The sequence below is a fragment of the Xiphophorus maculatus genome, chromosome 23 (genome assembly GCF_002775205.1).
Source record: "Xiphophorus maculatus strain JP 163 A chromosome 23, X_maculatus-5.0-male, whole genome shotgun sequence".
In the NCBI taxonomy this organism is placed as follows: domain Eukaryota; kingdom Metazoa; phylum Chordata; class Actinopteri; order Cyprinodontiformes; family Poeciliidae; genus Xiphophorus; species Xiphophorus maculatus.
In genome coordinates, this window is record NC_036465.1 from 8,976,129 (window position 1) to 8,996,212 (window position 20,084).

A 20,084-nucleotide genomic window follows, 5' to 3' on the forward strand; every position below is an offset into this window, starting at 1 on the left:
TATAATAATAATAATAGTAATAGTATTAATAATAATAATTGCATTGCAGAACATAACTGCAGATGGTTTCAAACCCAAAACACTGCTGGAAAAATATCGTTGCATATATTTCTATATTATATCAGAGGTGGATAGACTACCCAAAAAATGTACTCATATAAAAATAGTACTGCCTAAGTAAAAAGTAGCCATCCAAGATATTACTAAAAGTAAGAGTAAAAACATTTTTCCAAATCTTTTTTTTTCAATACAGAATTTATGAAACTTAAGCAAAAACTGTGTGTGTCTGGCGATTTGTTTGGTTAAAAGAAGCTTATTCTTCATTCAGTGAAGTTACTCACAGTGAGTCGAGTATCCAGAAACCTTCCTGAAGAGTAGCAATACTTCACAATAAAGTTAATCAAGTAAAAGTAAAAAGTACAGTAGAGCAAAAACACTCTTCAAAGTCTTTTTCCCCCCCAAAAGGTTCACCAGTAAATGTAATTGAGTATCTAGCTACAACTCAACTCTGAATATTATTAAATTCCCTGTTATGTGGATTCTTTCTTTCAAACTATTTTTGATCAAACATGACGAAAATGGCGTTACTTTAGCGCCATCTGGTGGCAGGACCAAACAGCGCACCATGGTTAATATAAAAAACACGCTTGTGCAAAAAGTACTTTTGTACAAAGTACTTCCGGTGGGGTCACGGACTAGCTTTTTACGAGTGAAATTATTTCTGCGTGTTTTAACGTCTGTTTCGCTATCATGTGGAGTTGTTAGTGTTGCGCTTGAATAAGTTTTATAAATTATTGCCTTTAACGGCCGCTTGACCCGACCGCCGCCGCTGAACGACTTTACGACGCGGTTAGACGACGGAGAGGTAAAAAAGAGGAAGCAGTAGCCAACCATTTTTATTCTCCTGCCAGCAATAACAAGAAAGAGACGAGGCTCCAGATCAGAGAAGCGTTGAGTAGTTTCTAATTAAATTTTCCGCTTTAAACTGGATAAACGAACCGGGTGAATCTAAGCTGCCCTTGCGAAGACAGACGAAGGCCATTGGACACTGAGCTCTTCCCTCGACAAAGCCTGGAAGTTTCGGATCAGAAGACTGGCTGTAAAGAATTAGTATTCCCGTTTTTCATGTTTCCAACAGGTTTATCTTCCCCTAATCCCCCACCACCGCCAACCCAGGAGGCTAGACCCGCGGCTACTGATGTCAAAAGCGACAGTGGGAACATCACATCTCCGAAAAAGAGGAAAATAAACGGCTCAGAGAGGGACGACACGAGTGACACCATCTCCTCCTCGCCTCCCAAGACCCTCAATTCCTCCTCCTCCTCTTCCTCCTGCTCTCCCACTCCTCCGCTGCACATTCAGAAGAAGTTGAGGTTCGAGGATTCGGTGGATTTCATTGGACTAGATGTGAAAATGGCTGAGGAGGCTGCCGCCGCCGCCGCTGCTTCTTGCTCCAATAACAAAAGCAAAGCCGTGTTCCTGGCCGGTGGCGTGGGGGGACACCACGCGAACGGACTGACGAAAACCGCAGGGTCCGGCACCTTCTCCAGCAGCAAACCCGGTGCTGCCAAGAAACTAGTCATCAAGAACTTCAGAGGTACCTGGGGGAACTGGTGCAGAGAACCATTGCAAACCGGTCACACACACATAACAAGTCCCTGTTTATACTGATCTTTAGTGGTGCACCGATTGCACGATCCCTGATTACCGATCTTTAAAAAGCCGATTCCGTTTTTGGCCGAAAGCTTCTTTTTTTTTTTTTTTTTTTTTGCTAAGCTGCAGCCTGAAGTGACCCAATTCTGATTTATTTTCTTTTTTGTCAAATCTGATTGTTTTTCGTTCACATTTATTTCCAAATATATGCAACATGTAGGTGACCTCCAGTGTGAAACAACCTAAAAGTGGCCCACATGCGCAGTAGAGGGCGCAATAACGTCACACATACAGAACGTGCTCGGTGTTTTTCCAACCGCTGTAAAAAGGAAATAGTGCTCAGTGTTTGCGGAAGTAAACATTGATGCTAATGGCATAGCTATACGATTAGCTATACGATCGTAAAATAATCGCATAGCTTACGACAATTTTAAAAAGCTTGTCGATTTTTGAACTTGTCCGGCCAGAGCCAGCACATTAACAACTTAATCCTCATTATTGTCCGCCATTATTGTTGTTTTTCTTCCGGCTTATCAGGATGTAGAATAGTGACGTTTGTCGAGTATCAGTGACTTTCAGGTCGAATGAACGTGGCCGTTCAGATTCAGGTCACATTTGAAAAGATCGTCAGATATCCAAGTGACCTGTGTCACATTTGAAGAAAATCGGATTTGTGGTGTTCTTACTGTCATGAAAAGACCAGATACAGGTCACACTAAGGTAGAAAAAAAAGAGTCAGATTTGGGTCACTTCAGGCTGCAGTGTGAACACAGGTCTAAATATAGAAAGAAAGTCACTGTGTCCGCAACAGTGGGGTGACTCTTGAGTTTTTTGGTGAGCTGGTAAAAGAATCAAGTCCTTTTAATTTGATGATTTTAGCCCATGTGACACAAACTTTGTGGACACCTGCCATTAGAGATGAATAATAATAAAGAAACAACTGGAATTGATAAAAATCAGAATCAAGGGAAAATATCAGAAATTGGCACCGGTGGTGTCTAAACGTTTGTACAGAGGGCCAGAATCACCCGGCTTGAAATAATATTTCCCAACAGAGGCAACAGCAGAAAGAGATTAACCTATTACTATAAAGATGACAGAAATCACTTTTCAATGTTATTTTAAATAGATATATTATCAGGCTGGAGTGGTGTAGAGGGCCCTAATGAGCAGCTAAACTCTCATATGCTTTGGGCCGGCCCTGCCAGTCAAACGTCTCACAGCAGAGCAAAGAGGACAATGACTTTGTATAAGCTAGTTGTGCATCAGTTGCAGTTTTCTGGCCGATTGTTGATTGCCGATCGGTGCACCCCTAATGTAAAAACTAGTTAAAAAAGAGTTTATTTATTTATTTATGATTTTTAGACCTTTACTGAGTTAGATAGGATCACGGTATAAGATCAGCTTCAAGTGCAAGTATTGGCCGACCACCTGTCTCCCAAAATGAAGGAAATCGGATTTATCGACTGGTTGATTAAACCGTTGAAGCAACAAACTAGGGCCTAACATGTACTCCAATCAAACCTTTCCCAAGCCCAGAGGTTTCCAAAGTGTGGCTGGGGGGCCATTTGTGGCCTTTGGAATAAGTTTGTGTTTGAGAGGTACAAAATTGGCCCTCCATCATATTTTTGTAATTGTTTTACGATGGCAAGTTTATATATTTTTAAATAGAAAATGTTAAAGACGACACAAAAATTTCTTTACTAGCGTTTATGTTAGAGATGCAGCGATTTGTCAGCCGTCATATTTCCTCAATTTTGGGAGATTGGTGATCAGTTAATATTCACACGTGAAGTCGATCTTATCCCCTGATCATACCTGCCTCATCAAAGATCTAAAAATCAACCGCTGTCCTCTTCTGCTCTGCCTTTAGAGAGGTTTGACTGACAGACCGGCCCATCAGGTCGTGTCCCCACATTCACAGTTAACTATAGTCACCCCACTGTCACCAACTCGGCGACATTGCTAAATGTTCTTGTGACATTTAGCAACCTTTCAGGGAAAAAAAATTGGTATTGACAAAAATCAGAATTGGCAGGTCAGGCTTTTTAAAGATTGGTGATCGGCCAGAAAACTGCAGTCGTTGAACCTCTACCTGGAATATATGCCTTAATTAGAGTTGCACCGATCAGACTTTAATCTGCCAATAGAACAAGTACTTTTTCATCAGGAATTACTTAATTAAAACAAGTCTCTACATCTTGTTGAAAAGTTAGTTTTGTCTTATTTTAAGTGTAATAATATATTTTAGGTAGAAATTGGACCAAAAATACTTTCTAAGATTTTGTGGTTTTACAGTGAGCAAAGTTTGCTTTGGAGTAAAAGTCGCCGGTCCTTACAAGACACTGTGTTTTTTTAAAGTGGTTATTTAAAGACAAATACTTTTCATTGCACCCATTTTCTTCTATTTTAAGAAGGTTTTACTTTCTGCTTTTTTGTCCTAATTAAAAATAGAAACTCACTAAAAACATGTACTGGGGGCCAAATTTGTAAAATCTTTTTATTGAAGTCACTCTGTTTAGGACTACCGCACATAAAATCAGCATTTTTAGAAAAAGACAAGCTGTTGCTTCGTATAAACTTAGCTCCACTATCTTGTCTACATTCAGTGTTGTGTTTTTCTTGCAGAAAAACCCAAGTTACCAGAAAACTACACACAGGAGACCTGGCAGAAGCTGAAAGAAGCTGTGGAGGCCATTCAGAACAGCACTTCCATCAAGTACAATCTAGAGGAGCTCTACCAGGTATCGGTTCTGAACGGGAATCTGGCTGCCTGTTTGCTCTGCCGGCCGATGAAACTTTCCCTCCTCTGTCTCCCCAGGCTGTTGAAAACCTCTGCTCCCATAAGATATCTGCCAAACTGTACAAACAGCTGAGGACCGTGTGTGAAGATCACATCAAGGCACAGATCGATCAGTTCAGAGAATATCCTTTACACTTTCTGGGTCATTTTAAACAATAATGACCCATTATTGTTGTTCTTTGTCGTAATAAGTTCCTCTAAAATGGATAAAGGGACATCTGATGTGGTTAAGTACAGATGTAATAGCAAATGCAGGTTTTAGTCAAATTTTTCATGGGATAATTGTGTTGAATTTTTTTATTTACCTAATTTTACACAAATATCAACAGCTGGAAGAACATTTATTCATCTTTTGTTTGCAAATGATCTATATTTTTCTTATATTTTTGAAAACTAAAAATAGAAATAAAATGGTCTTACCAATTGGTTTTGGTTTAGTTTCTAGTGAAAATATCTTAGGAAACTTAAAATAAGACACAACTAACTTACAAAGACATTTTCAGAAAGAAATATGAACTTGTTTTAAGTCAATAATATTTATGATTACTAGAGAAGATTATTTCACTTATAACAAGATATTTTCCCCATGTTTTTGTGAAATAATCTTCCAATGAAGCTAGAACCTTTTCATCAGTATTAAGGAATTATTAACTTAAAACAAGCCCTTATATCTTGCAAGTTAGTTTTCTCTTATTATAAGTGTACTAAGTTATTTGCACTAGAAACTGGACCAAAATTAATTGGTAAGATTTTGTATTTTTGCCGTGTAAATGTTGCAGACACAATAATTTCAAGTCTAAATTTGAATTAAAGTCGTTTGTTGCCCTAACCTGGGTTTTACGGATGCCCTGGACAGCGTCCTTTTCCTGAAGAAAATCGATAAGTGCTGGCAAGATCACTGCAGACAAATGGTGAGTCCTTTCACTTCTGCACATTCGATGTAACTATTAGAGTAAATAACAAAAAATAAATATTAATTAAAACGAAGAAATTTATATAACAAAAAAATCCACCATCATTCATCAATAGTTTAAAACTTTTCTGCAAAATGGATATATGAATTACACAAAGTAGAAAGCAATAGTGTTTTGTCTGTTTGATGATAAATCAGAATAAACTTCTCCAATTTTAGGTCGGTTAGGATTACAAAATTGTATATTCACTCAATTCCAGAATAAGGAAATAAATCTACAAGATATTTTCTTTTTGCTGCTTCTTTCAAAGTAGGAAGTTGATATTCATTCACTTGGACAATTTTGTAAACCTCAGATTATATCCTGAATTGTTTGGACTGCACAATACTATGCAGTGTTGTAGTACTCGAGACCGGTCTCGGTCTCGTCTCGGACTCGATCCGCATTTGGTCTCGGTCTTGTCTTGGTCTCGCTAAATATTGCATAAACATGAAAAATGCAAGTTAAAAACAATTACTGCACTATAAGCAGTCATTTGCTCACCCTGATATTACAGTGGTAATGCATTCGCAATTTATTATTTTATTTTAAATTGGTTTCAGCTGTAAATAATACTAAAATTACAGGAAAAAGTGCTCTAAATGTTTAACTTTGAGGGATTTGGAGTGATTTGCTGTTTAAAAACTGGTCAAATAAAACCTTAAGGTAGCTTGTACAGCTGTTTCTGCTGGCGCTCGGCCAGCCAGTCAAAGCAGAGCCTGTTTTGTGTTTTGGTGTGAAGCTGCCAGGGATGAGACGTGCTGACCCAGTCAAAAAGCTGTGAAGGAGCGCTTGTTTACGCCTCTGCACAGCTGAAACCTGAGCTCCCAATTTAACCTCCCTTACAAACACTGCCAGAAAATGACAGCTTGACCTCCGCAGGATTTTACATGTTGGGTCAGAAAAGTGTGAAAGCTCTTCTCACCTGAAGTTTCTTCTTCTGTCTGGCTGGTGAGCTTCTCAGCTCAAACTCCTCAGGGTGAAGGGCGGCTCTGTTCCAAAATAGTTTGCTTATTTAGGATTGCTTAATCACATGTTCTATCTGAGTTGATAGATCTGAAGTACAACAAGACTAATTGGATGTAAAGTGACTTGCAAAAGGACCCCAGCCTCTTGAAACTGTATATTTACTCTGATACCCCCAAATAAAACTGAGTACAGTCAGTTTTCATTAGAATTAACCAAATCAGTAAATGGATTTAATCAATTACCTGAACATTTCAAAGCACACTAATGAATTACCGTCTGAAGACTTATGGTCAATCTATAGCAGGGGTGTCCAAAGTGCGGCCCGGGGGCATTTTGTGGCTCTTGGACAGATTTTTGTGGTCCCTGACTGCAGATCAAGAATGATACAAATTTATTTATTAAACTTTTTAAATTTTTAATCGGGGTAAAATTATTACAATGGAAGATGTTAAGTATGATGCAAAGTATTTATCTGTTTAAAACCAAGTCTAACCAGAGACTTTTACTGTACAGCCATCTTTGCTGCTCCTAAATCAGCTTTAATTTAATAATATATTTGTATTATTGTTATTTAATATATTATAAAACATTTTAATGTAAGATATTGTGATGTAAGAGTCAATAATAATATTGTTCATAACAAATATTATGATTAATACTAATTATGACTCATATTATAGTTAATAATAATAACGATCATCATTACTAGTAATTTTATTCTTCTTCTTAATAACAATACAGTTTATTTATAGGTGCCTTTCTTGACACTCAAGTATACATAACATCAAATAAAAGATAAAACAGTAAAATAATAAAATCAATTGAATAGAAAGAGCAGAAGACTTCAGATAAAAAAAGCTATTTCAAATGTGTTTTCAAGTTTTGATTTGAAATTAATTAAACTTTGCTATATGGAGTGTTTATTGTTTAACTATATTGCTTATAAAAAATAATGTTTTTTTATAACTGAGAATAGATTTGTTCAACAGAGCCTAAAAAAATTTGAAAACTAGATGCTTTTCTTTTAACACCGCAAACATAAAAACAAAACCAGACAGCATTCTGGGAAATGGAGGCAGAGGAAAGACTTGACCTGCTCAACCTCTCATGACCACCTAAACTGGTGGAATCAACTCACTCACTCACTCTTTGGTTACCTAGCAACTCACTCACTCTTTAGTTACCTAGCAACAACTTGCTGAGTAACTGTCACAGCAGCAGTTAAGGTTGTGCCACATCACTGCTTAAAAATAAGACAGCGGTGTGGAGTGAAAAATGTGTATAAAGCAGGAAAGATCACGCTACCAGTTTGGAAGTATTTCAGCTATTTAACACAAAAATTAAATCAATAACTATCTATCAACTTATATGAAAAGCTTATATTGTGCTAAGTTTTCCAGCCATGTTGTCCAGCTCTATGTTTTAAAAAGAAATTGAAGATTTGGTGCAGCAGACTTTAAAGTTAGTAGTTTTATTGAGAATTAGTTTTTATTCATAATTTGTTTTGTTTTTGTTCCACAGATCATGATTAGGAGTATATTTCTGTTTTTGGATCGCACCTATGTTTTACAAAATTCTATGCTGCCATCGATCTGGTGAGTGATGCGTGATGTTTCAGCCGCTGCCAGGCGGTTCTGTGGGTGCTGAACCCGGACTGGTGTGCTGTGCAGGGACATGGGCCTGGAGCTGTTCAGGTTCTACATCATCAGCGACCTGAAGGTCCAGAGTAAAACCATCGACGGGATTCTGCTGCTTATCGAGAGGGAACGAAACGGAGAAGCCATCGACCGCAGTCTGCTGAGGAGCCTACTGAGCATGCTCTCTGACCTCCAGGTAACCTTTTAAAGGGATCCACGATTAGTTGTAACAATAGACTTTATTTAAGAAATGTTTAATTTAGATGTAAAAACAATAGACTGTTTAGTTTTTATTGATTTTAATAAAATATTGTCACACGGACGTCGCCATGTTGTTCACACTGCAATGCACTTTGGGTAAATGACCTGCTGTGTCCGATTGCGCTAGCTCAGTCCAGCCAAAACAGCGATGAGTAACGTCATTCAGCCTTTTCGATTTGAACCAGAGCGGGTCTAGATTGATGGGAAGGTAGAAATCACAAGAGGGGATGAAAATGAGGAGGAAGAGGACAGAGTTGGTCGTAGGAGCTGGTGTTTGCTGCTGCTGCCTTCAGCTTCGTAAATGAAACGATGAATGACGCCTACCTCTGGTCTGACTGTGTGATCCGGTAATCAATCAATTAATCAAGTTTATTTGTATGGCACATTTAAGCAACAAGGCAGTTCAAAGTGCTTTACACCATAAAAACACCAAAATGCAGTCAAAGAAGACATAGTGAACATTACAGCTTGTCTGATGACATCATTACACATCAGAATGTTTATCAATGTTTCATTTATAATTAGGGGAGCACCGAGTTATCGGCCAGCCGATTTATCAGTGCCGATTTCTTTCATTTTGACAGATCGTTGATCAGCCGATTTTTACAAATGGAAGCTGATCTTATCCATTGATCTCATCTAGCTTTGCAAAGGTCCCACTGTCCTCTGTTAATCTCTGGTGAGAGAGGTTTGATTGACAGACCGGCCCACTAAGTTATGTCTGCACGTTTACAATTAACAATATTCACCCCACTGTTGTCAACTCAACAACGTTTTTGCGATATTAAGCAACATTTCAGACCAAAGAAATTGGTATCGACTAAAATTGGAATCGGCAGGTTTAGCTTATTAAAAGATTGGAAATCAGCGATTTGCCAGAAAACTGCAATCGGTGCATCCCTATTTATAATGTTTCAAAATCAACTCTAAACAGGTGTGTTTGTGTTTTGAGTCTGGATTTAAAGTAAAGTCAAGTAAGTAGTTCTGTAGTTGTGTGTCTGGTAACGCAGAGCTACAGTTGGATCGGCGGCAGTGTAGCTCTGTTAGCATTTGAAAGAGCTTCCAGCGCTGTCTGATGTTTTTCGCTCACTAGCTGGCGGCAGAAGGGTTTTGGCGCTTTGTGGATAAAAACTTTCAGCACGGCATTTACTTAGCCCGTTAAGGTAACGATCACCTGCTGGAGCCTTCATCAGTTTTGCTCATACAATGGCTCAAAGTGTTGTGGAGAAAAATGTTGAGGGAACAAATGTAGGTCCTGCGGAAGTTGTGTTTGGGTCTGTCCCACTTTTTTTAGTTACAGCCAACAGCGATACAGTGTCACATTGTCTAAATTTGCACCAAACGCAATATGAGAAACAACAAGTCGGGAAAAGTTAGTTACTCTGTAGATTCCAGTACAGAACGGATCCAAGCGCCTCATCAACCCAGCATGCGTTGCTCGAAAAAATGGCGAACTCTATGGGTAAAAATATAACAAAAGATCAACGTTTTTTGTAGTAATTATGGTTTTTGGCGTATCTCAGACAGCTTTTTTCTCAGTTCATAGGAAACTTGCAGCATATTTAGGCCACCATGTTCAACTAATCGTGGATCATTTTAACATCTGATCTCGTTGTTTTGCTTCTGTGGTTTTCATCAGAGCGCTGATGAGAAATGTCGACGTTCTTGTTGACAAATGGCCTTAATGGATCCTCTGTTTCCTCTGTCTGTAACAGATTTATCAAGACTCGTTTGAGCAGCGCTTTTTGGAGGAAACTAATCGACTTTACGCCGCAGAGGGACAGAGGCTGATGCAGGAGCGAGAGGTGATTTATGGGACCTCACACTCTGGAGGCGCTCACTCTTTCCTGATTGTATTTTTAGAAAAGTGCTGAATGTTTCTGGGTTTTCTGCAGATTTTTTCAGATTAGTAAATATGCAGGGAATTTGTACCAGATTGTCCAATGATGCTGCTCATAAAGAGTTTCAATTTCGTACAGTAAATAAACTTCAAACCACAAAATTTTGCCACGTATTTTGGCCAAGTTTCTAGTGCAAATATCTTGGTACATTTGAAATAAAACTAAACGAACTTATAAGTAGAAATTTTTAAGTTTAAGTTTGTTCCGAGTCAGTTATTCCTTAATATTGATGGAAAAAGTAGAAGTTCCAGAATATTTCACTTATGAGAAAAATGTTTTGTTTCTATAAAAATGTGTTCAGTCTGTAAAAAACTGTAGAAAAGAAACAAACATCAATCTTAAAGTGTGTGTTGTCACACTGGTCCTGTTGAAAACAGAGGTGGTTTCCCATCTGTTTACATCCACATTTGGTTCCTGTAAGTTTTACTTTCAGTTTGAAAATGAAGGTGAAGTCTAGCAGGAAATCATTCCTTCTCATTGTTATTTATTTAAATCCAACAAGTCAAGACAACATAGCTTCTTTGATGAATTCTGTATGAATAATAGAATAGAATAAACTTTATTGATCCCCCAGGGGAAATTGCGTATTTGTTGAAAGCTACTCCATCTTAGGTGATAAATACAAAGTTTGTAAAATATATGTATACTTAAGAGTGAATAGTTCAAAATGACTAGATATAAATAAATAAATAATAAGCAATCACATGCAATATATTAATCAATAAATGAGCGCAGAAAAAAATGTAATCAATTAGCACAGACTTGGGCATTATATATATATATATATATATATATATATATATATATATATATATATATTTCCAACAATTAAATATAAATCTCTTCATACTCCTAAACTGAACTAATATCTAATACTGTGTATGCATAAACTCCATGGCAACTTAGCGGATGTCATTTGTTATTTTTGTTTAGTTATGTGTTTTTTAACTCAAGCTACTACTTAGATGTAATATTACTTGATCACCATTTTTTCCTTTTAAGTTATATTTGACTTTTGTTTTCAGTCATTCTGGCTTTTAACTTCCTGATAATATAAAGAAAACTGGATGTTTATGAGGACATAATAATATTTGAATGTTTCAGTAAATTTTAGTGCATCTGGGGTCAGAGCTTCATGTGATTACCAGTTTATTTTAAACATTTTTCAGGTTCCAGAATATCTCCATCATGTCAACAAACGCCTGGAGGAAGAAGCTGACAGAGTAATCACATATCTGGACCAGAGCACACAGTGAGTGTTGGTTTGCTACATTTAGTTTGCAGCTTGAGGCTAAATAAAAATCAGCTGTTAAACTAAGTTAATTTATTTCTCAGAAAACCGCTCATTGCTACTGTGGAGAAGCAGCTGCTGGGCGAACATCTCACTGCGATTCTGCAGAAAGGTACCTCAGAACCAGTCACGTTATCATAGAAATTAAACATTGTTTTTCCAATTATTAAATGTCCATCATGATTGTTTTCCACATTAGAAGCAGAAACATTGAATTTTTATTGAATTTATGTAATATACAAGCGCAAAGCAGTAAATAATTGAAAAACATACATTGTTTTACGACTGAGAACCTAAAAAGTGCGGGGTGCATTTGTATTTAACCTGCTTCTGTTGGATACAGATCCAGTTAATAGATGATTAACCTGCATATAATTTAGTAAAAATAATTACATTTTACATTTAAAATAAAATTTAAAAAAGTTTGGTAAATATTTTCTACCCAGAATTCCTCAAGTGACAAAGCTTTTGAGTTTCACCTGGTTTAAATTCTGTAAAAAAAATAAAAATAAAAACTAAAGACCCTTCTAATTATGAATCCATTGATCTAATAAAAAAATCTATAGATCACACATACACTGTGTTGATGTTATATTGAGCAGGAGGGCTGAACTTTTCACAAGTTGATGTTAGAAATTTGTATTATTATATCAAAAATAATAAAATATAAGAAGTAAAAATATTGTTCTAGCTACAAATGACCAAGCGTTCACTGACAGAATGTTGTCGCATTTTAGGCAATAAATGTTTGTTCTTTTTTCTTAAAAATATAATTATTTATTTGCATCTTTTATATAAAAAAATACTTAAGTGATTAAATCAATTAATTGTCATAATAATCTGTTAGTAAAACAATCATTAATTGTAGCTCCAAAAGATTATTTTTGTTCTTCTAGTTTGCAAAATTTTAAGTCTTTCAATGAGGAAAACTGAAACCCAAAAGACTTGCATCAGTAACTGAGGTGAAATGTGGTTTATGTTTGTTTATTCAGAGGAGCATGCCACACTTTACAGATTTATATTTATAAAAAATGTTAAACCTTCTCCTGCACAATTGTGCACTACTTTTCTTTGTTCTGTTTCCTAAAATCAAATGAAAATATAATGACTGTGGTTGTTGTAGAGGGAAAAAGCAGTGAATGTTTGTAGTTTTTGACCTGCTTGAGGGAACGTGAACCTGACGGTGTGTCGTTGAAAACTGGCAGGGCTGACCCACCTGCTGGACGAGAACAGGATTCAGGATCTGTCTCTGCTGTATCAGCTCTTCAGTCGAGTTCGAGGCGGCGTCCAGGTGCTGCTGCAGCAGTGGATAGAATACATCAAGGTACGACCAGATTAAATAAAACCAGGGCTGAAACGATCCACTTCTTCCACTTCCAGTACCGATGTCTGAGGTTTGGTATCGCCTGATACCGATCCGACACAGAAAAACAGAACTGACTTAAAACACAGACATAAATATACCAAATTACAAATTTATTTGATAACTGCACCAGTAGAGCACATTTAAACACATCAATAGCTTCAGGAGCAAACATGTAAAAACAACTTTAATTTCTTCAGTCAGTGCAGTTAGAAATAAAACAGCCCAAGTAAAGTAAATAATAAAGAAACTGACAAAAACATCAGGCTGACGGTTAAACATAAACAATAAAACTGCTACAAAACGTCTTTCAAATGGTGCAGAAAATGTGAATTGTAAATATAATTAAAAATAGATAAAGCATGATGTCGCTCATAGCACAAAGCATAGAATTAGACCGAATAGATCGGCTCTTATTGATTGTGTATTGGTTTATAATTTTTTTTTTTTCAATATTGGGACCAATACAGATATTAATATCTGACCGGATAAAACTAGGGCTGAACGATTAATCAGATTAATCACGATTAATCAATTATTTAAGTAAGCCATGTAACCAATTAATTGTCAACTTGATTTTACAGACTCAAAACAAGTAGCTGAAAAAACAATATATTCAGAGAAGTAATTAAGCTAAGACAGAACAAAAATATCTTTTGCATTTAAGATAAAAAACCTTTGTTTACTCAAAACTCCTCAGTTAGCAGTTTTAGCTTCAACTGGGTCAAATTCACTAGAAGAATTACGTTTTTATTATTATTATCTTATTACGTTTTAGTCAATTAAATGTTTATTTTCTTAATTAATAAAAGGAATTTTTTTATTTATTTGTATCTTTTAATATATTTATATATTATTATTTATTTATAAAAAAGGCTTAAGAGGTTAAAAAACCCATCTTTATAAAGTGCCAATTTTTTAAATCCGATTAATTAATCATTAGTTGCAGCCTTAGATAAAACGCTAGTAAGATACTGAACGTTAACATTAGTTTCTTATTAAATTGTGTCCTTTGATATTTCCCCCACATGCAGGCGTTTGGAAGCACAATCGTAATCAACCCTGAAAAAGACAAAACGATGGTTCAGGAGCTGCTGGACTTCAAGGACAAGGTGGATCACATCATCGACATTTGTTTCTTGAAGAACGAGAAGTTCGTCAACGCCATGAAGGAGGCTTTCGAAACCTTCATCAACAAGCGGCCAAACAAGCCTGCAGAGCTCATCGGTCGGTAGCTGAGCTTCCCCCCCCCCCCCCTGCCGTCACGGCGGCGCGGCAGGAGTTCATGTTTTCTGTTTGTTTGTTTGTTTTCCAGCCAAACACGTCGATTCGAAGCTGAGGGCAGGAAACAAAGAGGCGACCGATGAAGAACTGGAGAAGATGCTGGATAAGATCATGATTATCTTTAGATTTATATATGGTAAATTAATGGTAGACTTTAAGTTCATTTTTTTAGTTCCCATGTGACATCATGCGTCTGATCTTTGTAGCTGACAGCCATCTTGGCAGGCAGTTGCTATGACAACAACCAGTGAGCCACAAGCTTCGAACTGGCGCTCTCCTCGTTTTTATCTAACTTATAAACGATATAAGTACATCACAACTATTACTCGATTAGTTTTTGAGTACTCTACAAACCTCTGTGTGATACTAAGATAAATATCAGTGATATTTACAGTAGTGCTTACTGCCAGGCTAGTAAAATTAGCTTAGCTAATGTAGCTTTTAGCTGCTAGGTAAGACGGACATGTAGCCTACGTGTTTGTTACTGCAGACTCACTCTGCTAGCCACCAGAACCTCGTTACTCAGACAAAGACTTTGTACGTCCTTTACAAATCAATTTAAATACTGATTTTATGCATTTATGGACTTCAGGCTGCAAGGATCCTTCATGTTATTCTCTCTCTTCCTGCAGCCATTTTGTTCACTTATCTTTCTCTCTCACATTGGTTAAGAGCGTCCACATAGTTTCTTTTTGTTCTGTCCGCTGTGCACTGAGCTTGCCTACTAAGATGGCGCGGGTCACTTCCGGTTCAGACTTGTGGGAACTTTTATTGGCGATCAGGATCTGTAATGATTTGTTGTCATTTTAGGAAAAGACGTATTTGAGGCTTTTTACAAAAAGGACCTGGCCAAGAGGTTGCTGGTTGGAAAAAGTGCCTCAGTGGATGCTGAAAAATCAATGTTGTCGAAGCTGAAACATGGTCAGTTCATCCATTAAAAAATAAAATCTCAACGTTGACTGAATAATAAACGTTGACTTCTAACTGCGTTGTTGTTGTTTCCTCAGAATGTGGAGCGGCGTTCACCAGCAAACTAGAGGGAATGTTCAAAGACATGGAGCTTTCTAAAGACATTATGGTGCAGTTCAAACAGGTAAAGTAGCTCTGCATTAAAACCTTCAATTTGCTTGTATGCAGGTTTATATGTGGCTTTTTAACACCCTTTAATAAATCTAAATCCTTAAATTTATCTCTAAATAAATGAGAAAAGGCTTCAAAAGTTTTACAATGGAAAAAGTGACACATTTTGGACGATACTGCAAAAGCTCTTCTGTAACTATTACAATACAACTGATTTTTTTAATTTAACCCCTATTACATACTTTATTAATACATTTTTATAAGAAATCAGACGAGGGTAGAGTACCCAAAAATGTTACTACTTTTACATATTTCTACTCAAGTAAAAGTAAAAAGTCCTTTAAGAAATTACTCAAGAGGAAAAGAAAGTATTTGGTAAATGTCTGAATAATTGATCAAATTATGAATCATTTAATATGTAAAAATTACATCATCAAATGGACCAAAATATTTTTTTAAAATTTGTAAAAATTGATCTCAGAACTTGTCTGAGATTAATCTCAAAATCTGAGATTTTTCTAACAAATTTTATGACTTTTAGAGCTCAGAAATTTTCTTGTTTTTTTTTCCAGAAAATCTCTTGAGATCAATCTCAAACCTTATGAATGTTTTCCACCAAATTCTCAAAACCAGACAAATTAAATGTTTTCCAAATCAGTTTTTTATTTTTTGTTTTTTACAAAAAACGGATGAAACTTTAACACAAGCTGCAGGTGTGTGTCTGGTGAAAGTTTGGTTAAAATATGTTTGATTTTTAAGTAAGAGTTTATAATTTAATCACTGAAGTAAAAAGTACAGAGAAGTAAAAATACTCCTAAAAGTATTTTTTTTCCAAAACTGTGTAAATGTAACTAGTTACTTCCCAACTCTTAGTAATGTATTAGAGGAGTCTTATTGTGATGTGGTGCAAAATAAAATTAGCAGCTGCTCTATTTCCAGCATTCTTGTTTCTTCGCCTTCTCACCCTCAACCCCAGTTGTGTTTTTTTGGGGGGTTTTTGCGCCTCGTGTTGCCTCCGTCAGGCTACAGCTAACTCTCTGTTGCTGTAAACTTGCCCCGACTCACAGTGCTTTTGCTCAAGTGCTTTTGAATTGCCCCGTTGTCAGCTGACGCAGGACGGCAGAAATGTGAATTTGTGCTGCTCAGTAAGTCGTGTTTCTGCTTTCTAGTACATGCAGTGCCAAAACATTCCCGGCAACATTGAGCTGACGGTCAACATCCTCACCATGGGTTACTGGCCGACCTACGTCCCCATGGAGGTCCACCTGCCTCCTGAGGTTAGCGCCGAGCAAATAATCACATGACTGGAACATCATGGCGGTTTTTATAGCGCCTAAGCTATAAATATCCTTTGTTACGATCTCTGTTATCTCTGTCCAGATGGTGCGCCTGCAGGAGATCTTCAAGACGTTTTACCTGGGCAAACACAGCGGCAGGAAGCTGCAGTGGCAGTCGACGTTAGGTCACTGCGTCTTAAAAGCAGAATTTAAAGAGGTTATTAACTCTGATTTTTCCTAGAATGTCGTTTTTTATTTGATCTCTGAGGAACAGTTATATTTGTGACGGAGTATTAATGTTACGCTAAAAAAATTTGGTAAATGAAATTAAGAGAGTAAAGTTGTAATTTGCTTTTATTCTTATTCTCATAATATTACCTACTTTATTCTCTTTATTATACTAATAAAGACACTTTAATTCCTTGCATTTATTCTCAAATTTTATAACTTTATTTTCCGAATATTATGACTTTATTCTCGAATTATTTCATCTTTGTTCACGTAATTTTATAACTTTACTTTTGTAATCTTATGACTTTATTCTCGTAATATTACTTTACTTAATTCTCTTTATTACATACTAATGAATATATTTATTTACATACATGTAAATAAACTCAAAATTTTATAACCTTATTTTTGTTGCATTATAACTTTATTCTCGAAGTATTATTGCTTTATTTTCAATTGTTTTGTTACTTTATTCTTGTAATATCTCTTATTTTACTCTATTCTCTGTATCAGATACTTATAAAAATACTTTATTTACTTACACTTACTTTATTCTCATCATTTTAAGACTTTATTGTCATATTATGGCTGTATTCTTGTATTATTTTAATTTTTTAATTTTCTCACAACATTATTACTTTATTCTTGTACTATTATGACTTTCTCATATAAATTTGTTCTTGTATTACTATAACTTTATTTTTGTAGAAGTTTATTCTCATAATACTTATGATTTTATGGCTGTATTCTTGTTGTTTTAATTTTTCTATGGCCCTAATCGTATATATTAACTCTGCTGTCTGGATGTTTTCCTGCTAAAGGGCAGGAAGGAGCTGCAGGTGTCTCTTTTCCAAACGCTGGTGCTGCTGATGTTCAACGAAGGAGAGGAGTTCACTCTCGAAGAAATCAAAGTAGCTACAGGAATAGGTTTGTTGTCGTGTCGCCGTTCGGTTCGCTTCTTGTTTTTATGTCGGACATCTTGTCTGAACAGCGCCTGGTTTCTGGGTTCACAGAGGACAGTGAGCTGCGTCGGACGTTGCAGTCGCTAGCGTGCGGAAAAGCACGAGTCCTCACCAAAATCCCGAAAAGCAAAGACGTGGAGGACGGAGACAAGTTTTCCTGCAACGATGACTTCAAACACAAACTCTTCAGGATCAAAATAAACCAGATTCAGATGAAAGAGACGGTATAAACGGCTTCCTGATGTAGATTGTATATCTATATTAAGTCAAAGGTTTTCATATGAAAAAATGTGTTTAGGTGGAGGAACAAGCCAGCACCACAGAACGGGTGTTTCAGGATCGTCAGTACCAGATCGATGCGGCCATTGTGCGGATAATGAAGATGAGGAAGACTCTGAGCCATAATCTTTTGATGTCTGAGGTTTACAACCAGCTCAAATTTCCTGTCAAGGTAACTAGTTGTTTGTTTTTCATCTCACATCACTTTTATTTGTTTTTGTTTTTTCTTTTTATCCATATTTTTATTGATGCCTTTGCATATGGAACAGAGGTGTTTATGTACTCCAGGGTGCAAAAGTGTTGGGCATAAACAAACTGTTTACACCATTGACTTTAAGATGCATGTTTTCAGGAACAAAGAACGCATGCAGAACACCTCCAGTAGTAAAACACAGAGAAAGAAAATTAATAGTGAAAAAACACACATGTACACATGATATATACACTTACACACATATGTACACATCCGGAAAAAAACCCAAAAAGGAAAGAAAGAAATCTGGGTGCGCAGGAGGGTCTACGTACATTGAAGCAACAAACTCAATAAATGGTTTTCATTTAGAGTAGAATTTGTTCAGGTTTCCAGTTTTTGCATTTCTAATTTCCTCCACTTTCAACAAGGACATGACCTCATTTATCCATGTCTTTTATTTGTTGTTTGGTTATTGTTAGCATAGAAAATCCAGAATTTTTACTCAAGTAAGACTAGAAATACTTCAAAATAAAATTACTCAAGTAAAAAGTACAGTGTAGTAAAAATACTCCTAAAGTAATTTTTTAAAAAGATGTTACTCAAGTAAATGTAACTAGTTACTGCTGACCTCTGGTTGTTTGCTACCGTCTTGTCTCTTGTTCTCTTCCCTCCCAGCCTGCTGACCTAAAGAAGAGGATAGAGTCTCTTATTGACCGGGACTATATGGAGCGCGACAAGGAAAACTCCAACCAGTACAACTATGTGGCCTAGTTAAAGGAAGAGAGAAGCAGCCGTTCCAGTTTAGAGTAACAGGTGTCCTGAGTGATCGGTCTTTCAATCTTTTGCTCCCGTGGATGTTAAACCATTATCATCTTCAACCCAACGACCGACAAGTGAATGGCTACCGCTCCGCAGGGTTTCCATCAGGGGTCATGTGACCCTGTGGACTGCATGCCTGTTTAAAAAACAAAAGAAAAAAAAGAAGAAGAGAATCTCCTCCATATTTTCTCAGTGCCTCTGAGAGAGTTGGGACAAAGAAGACACACAGTTCAGTTTGCTCTTTTTTAATGGAGAGGAAAAATATTTATTTTCTGACCTAGATCCTTTGTCCATAGATTAAAACAATATGCTCTTTGTTATGAAATCTTTTTTTTTTTCCTTTTTATTCATCCATCCTTCCAAGCTAATGCTGACACGCCTATCAGTGCTCTAAATGTACCACATGTTGGAAAGAAAAGAAAAACAATCCAAAATATTAAACTGATGCTTGTTTCTTCACTCGTGGTGAAATGTTGGACTGTTGGGCTTAGCATTCAAAGATGTTTTGGAAGTATGTTGCGTATTGTGGGGTTTGAAGTTACGTTTGGCAGTTTTAGCAGCCAGGTGATAAAGGCAGTGAGCAAACGAGCACCCATTGTTTAAAAGCGGAGTTTGTGCCAAAAAGGAGCATTTATTTCTGTTTAAAAGGTGTGTTTACGCTGCTAAACCAGTTGTGCAAGTATATGCATACAATATTCTTGGTTGCCTTTTTATTTCCTTCAAACATTTTTATACATGCACCACATGTGATATTTTAAGTGACCCGTTTGTCAGTTTACTGCTCGATAGTTTGTTTTTTTGGTTAACCTTTAGGTTTATTAAAAGCACAAAAAAACCCCCATCCGTTGTCATGCTACACAGAAAACATTCGGTTCTCCTTTTTGCAAGTTTCTATGTGGGGCTTTGGAGACATTTACACTGCAAAATCACAAAATCTTACCAAGTAGTTTTGGTCTAGATTCTGGTGAAAATATTTGAGTACACTTAAAATAAGACAAAATTAACTTACAAGAAATATGAGCTTATTTTAAGTCAAAAATACCTTAATACTGATGAAAAAGCACTAGTTCCATTGTATGATTATTTCACTTATTACATTTTCCCCATATTTTTAGTGAAATAATCTGT

The 20,084-nt window shown here is 36.5% G+C and overlaps 1 protein-coding gene across 1 annotated transcript; it reads left to right on the top strand.

The window, feature by feature from the left end:
* Positions 1-664: 664 nt before the first annotated feature.
* On the top strand, positions 665-19,674 carry cul4b (cullin 4B). Its single transcript, XM_005799525.2, has 20 exons — positions 665-1,597; positions 4,282-4,397; positions 4,475-4,578; positions 5,298-5,367; positions 7,900-7,973; positions 8,049-8,211; positions 9,992-10,081; positions 11,347-11,429; positions 11,513-11,580; positions 12,674-12,792; positions 13,866-14,058; positions 14,147-14,251; positions 14,926-15,036; positions 15,123-15,208; positions 16,365-16,472; positions 16,576-16,689; positions 17,525-17,630; positions 17,717-17,889; positions 17,964-18,116; positions 18,813-19,674. The coding sequence occupies exons 1-20, from the start codon at positions 1,126-1,128 to the stop codon at positions 18,906-18,908; spliced, it is 2,604 nt and encodes an 867-aa protein (XP_005799582.1). The 5' UTR covers positions 665-1,125; the 3' UTR covers positions 18,909-19,674.
* Positions 19,675-20,084: the final 410 nt, after the last annotated feature.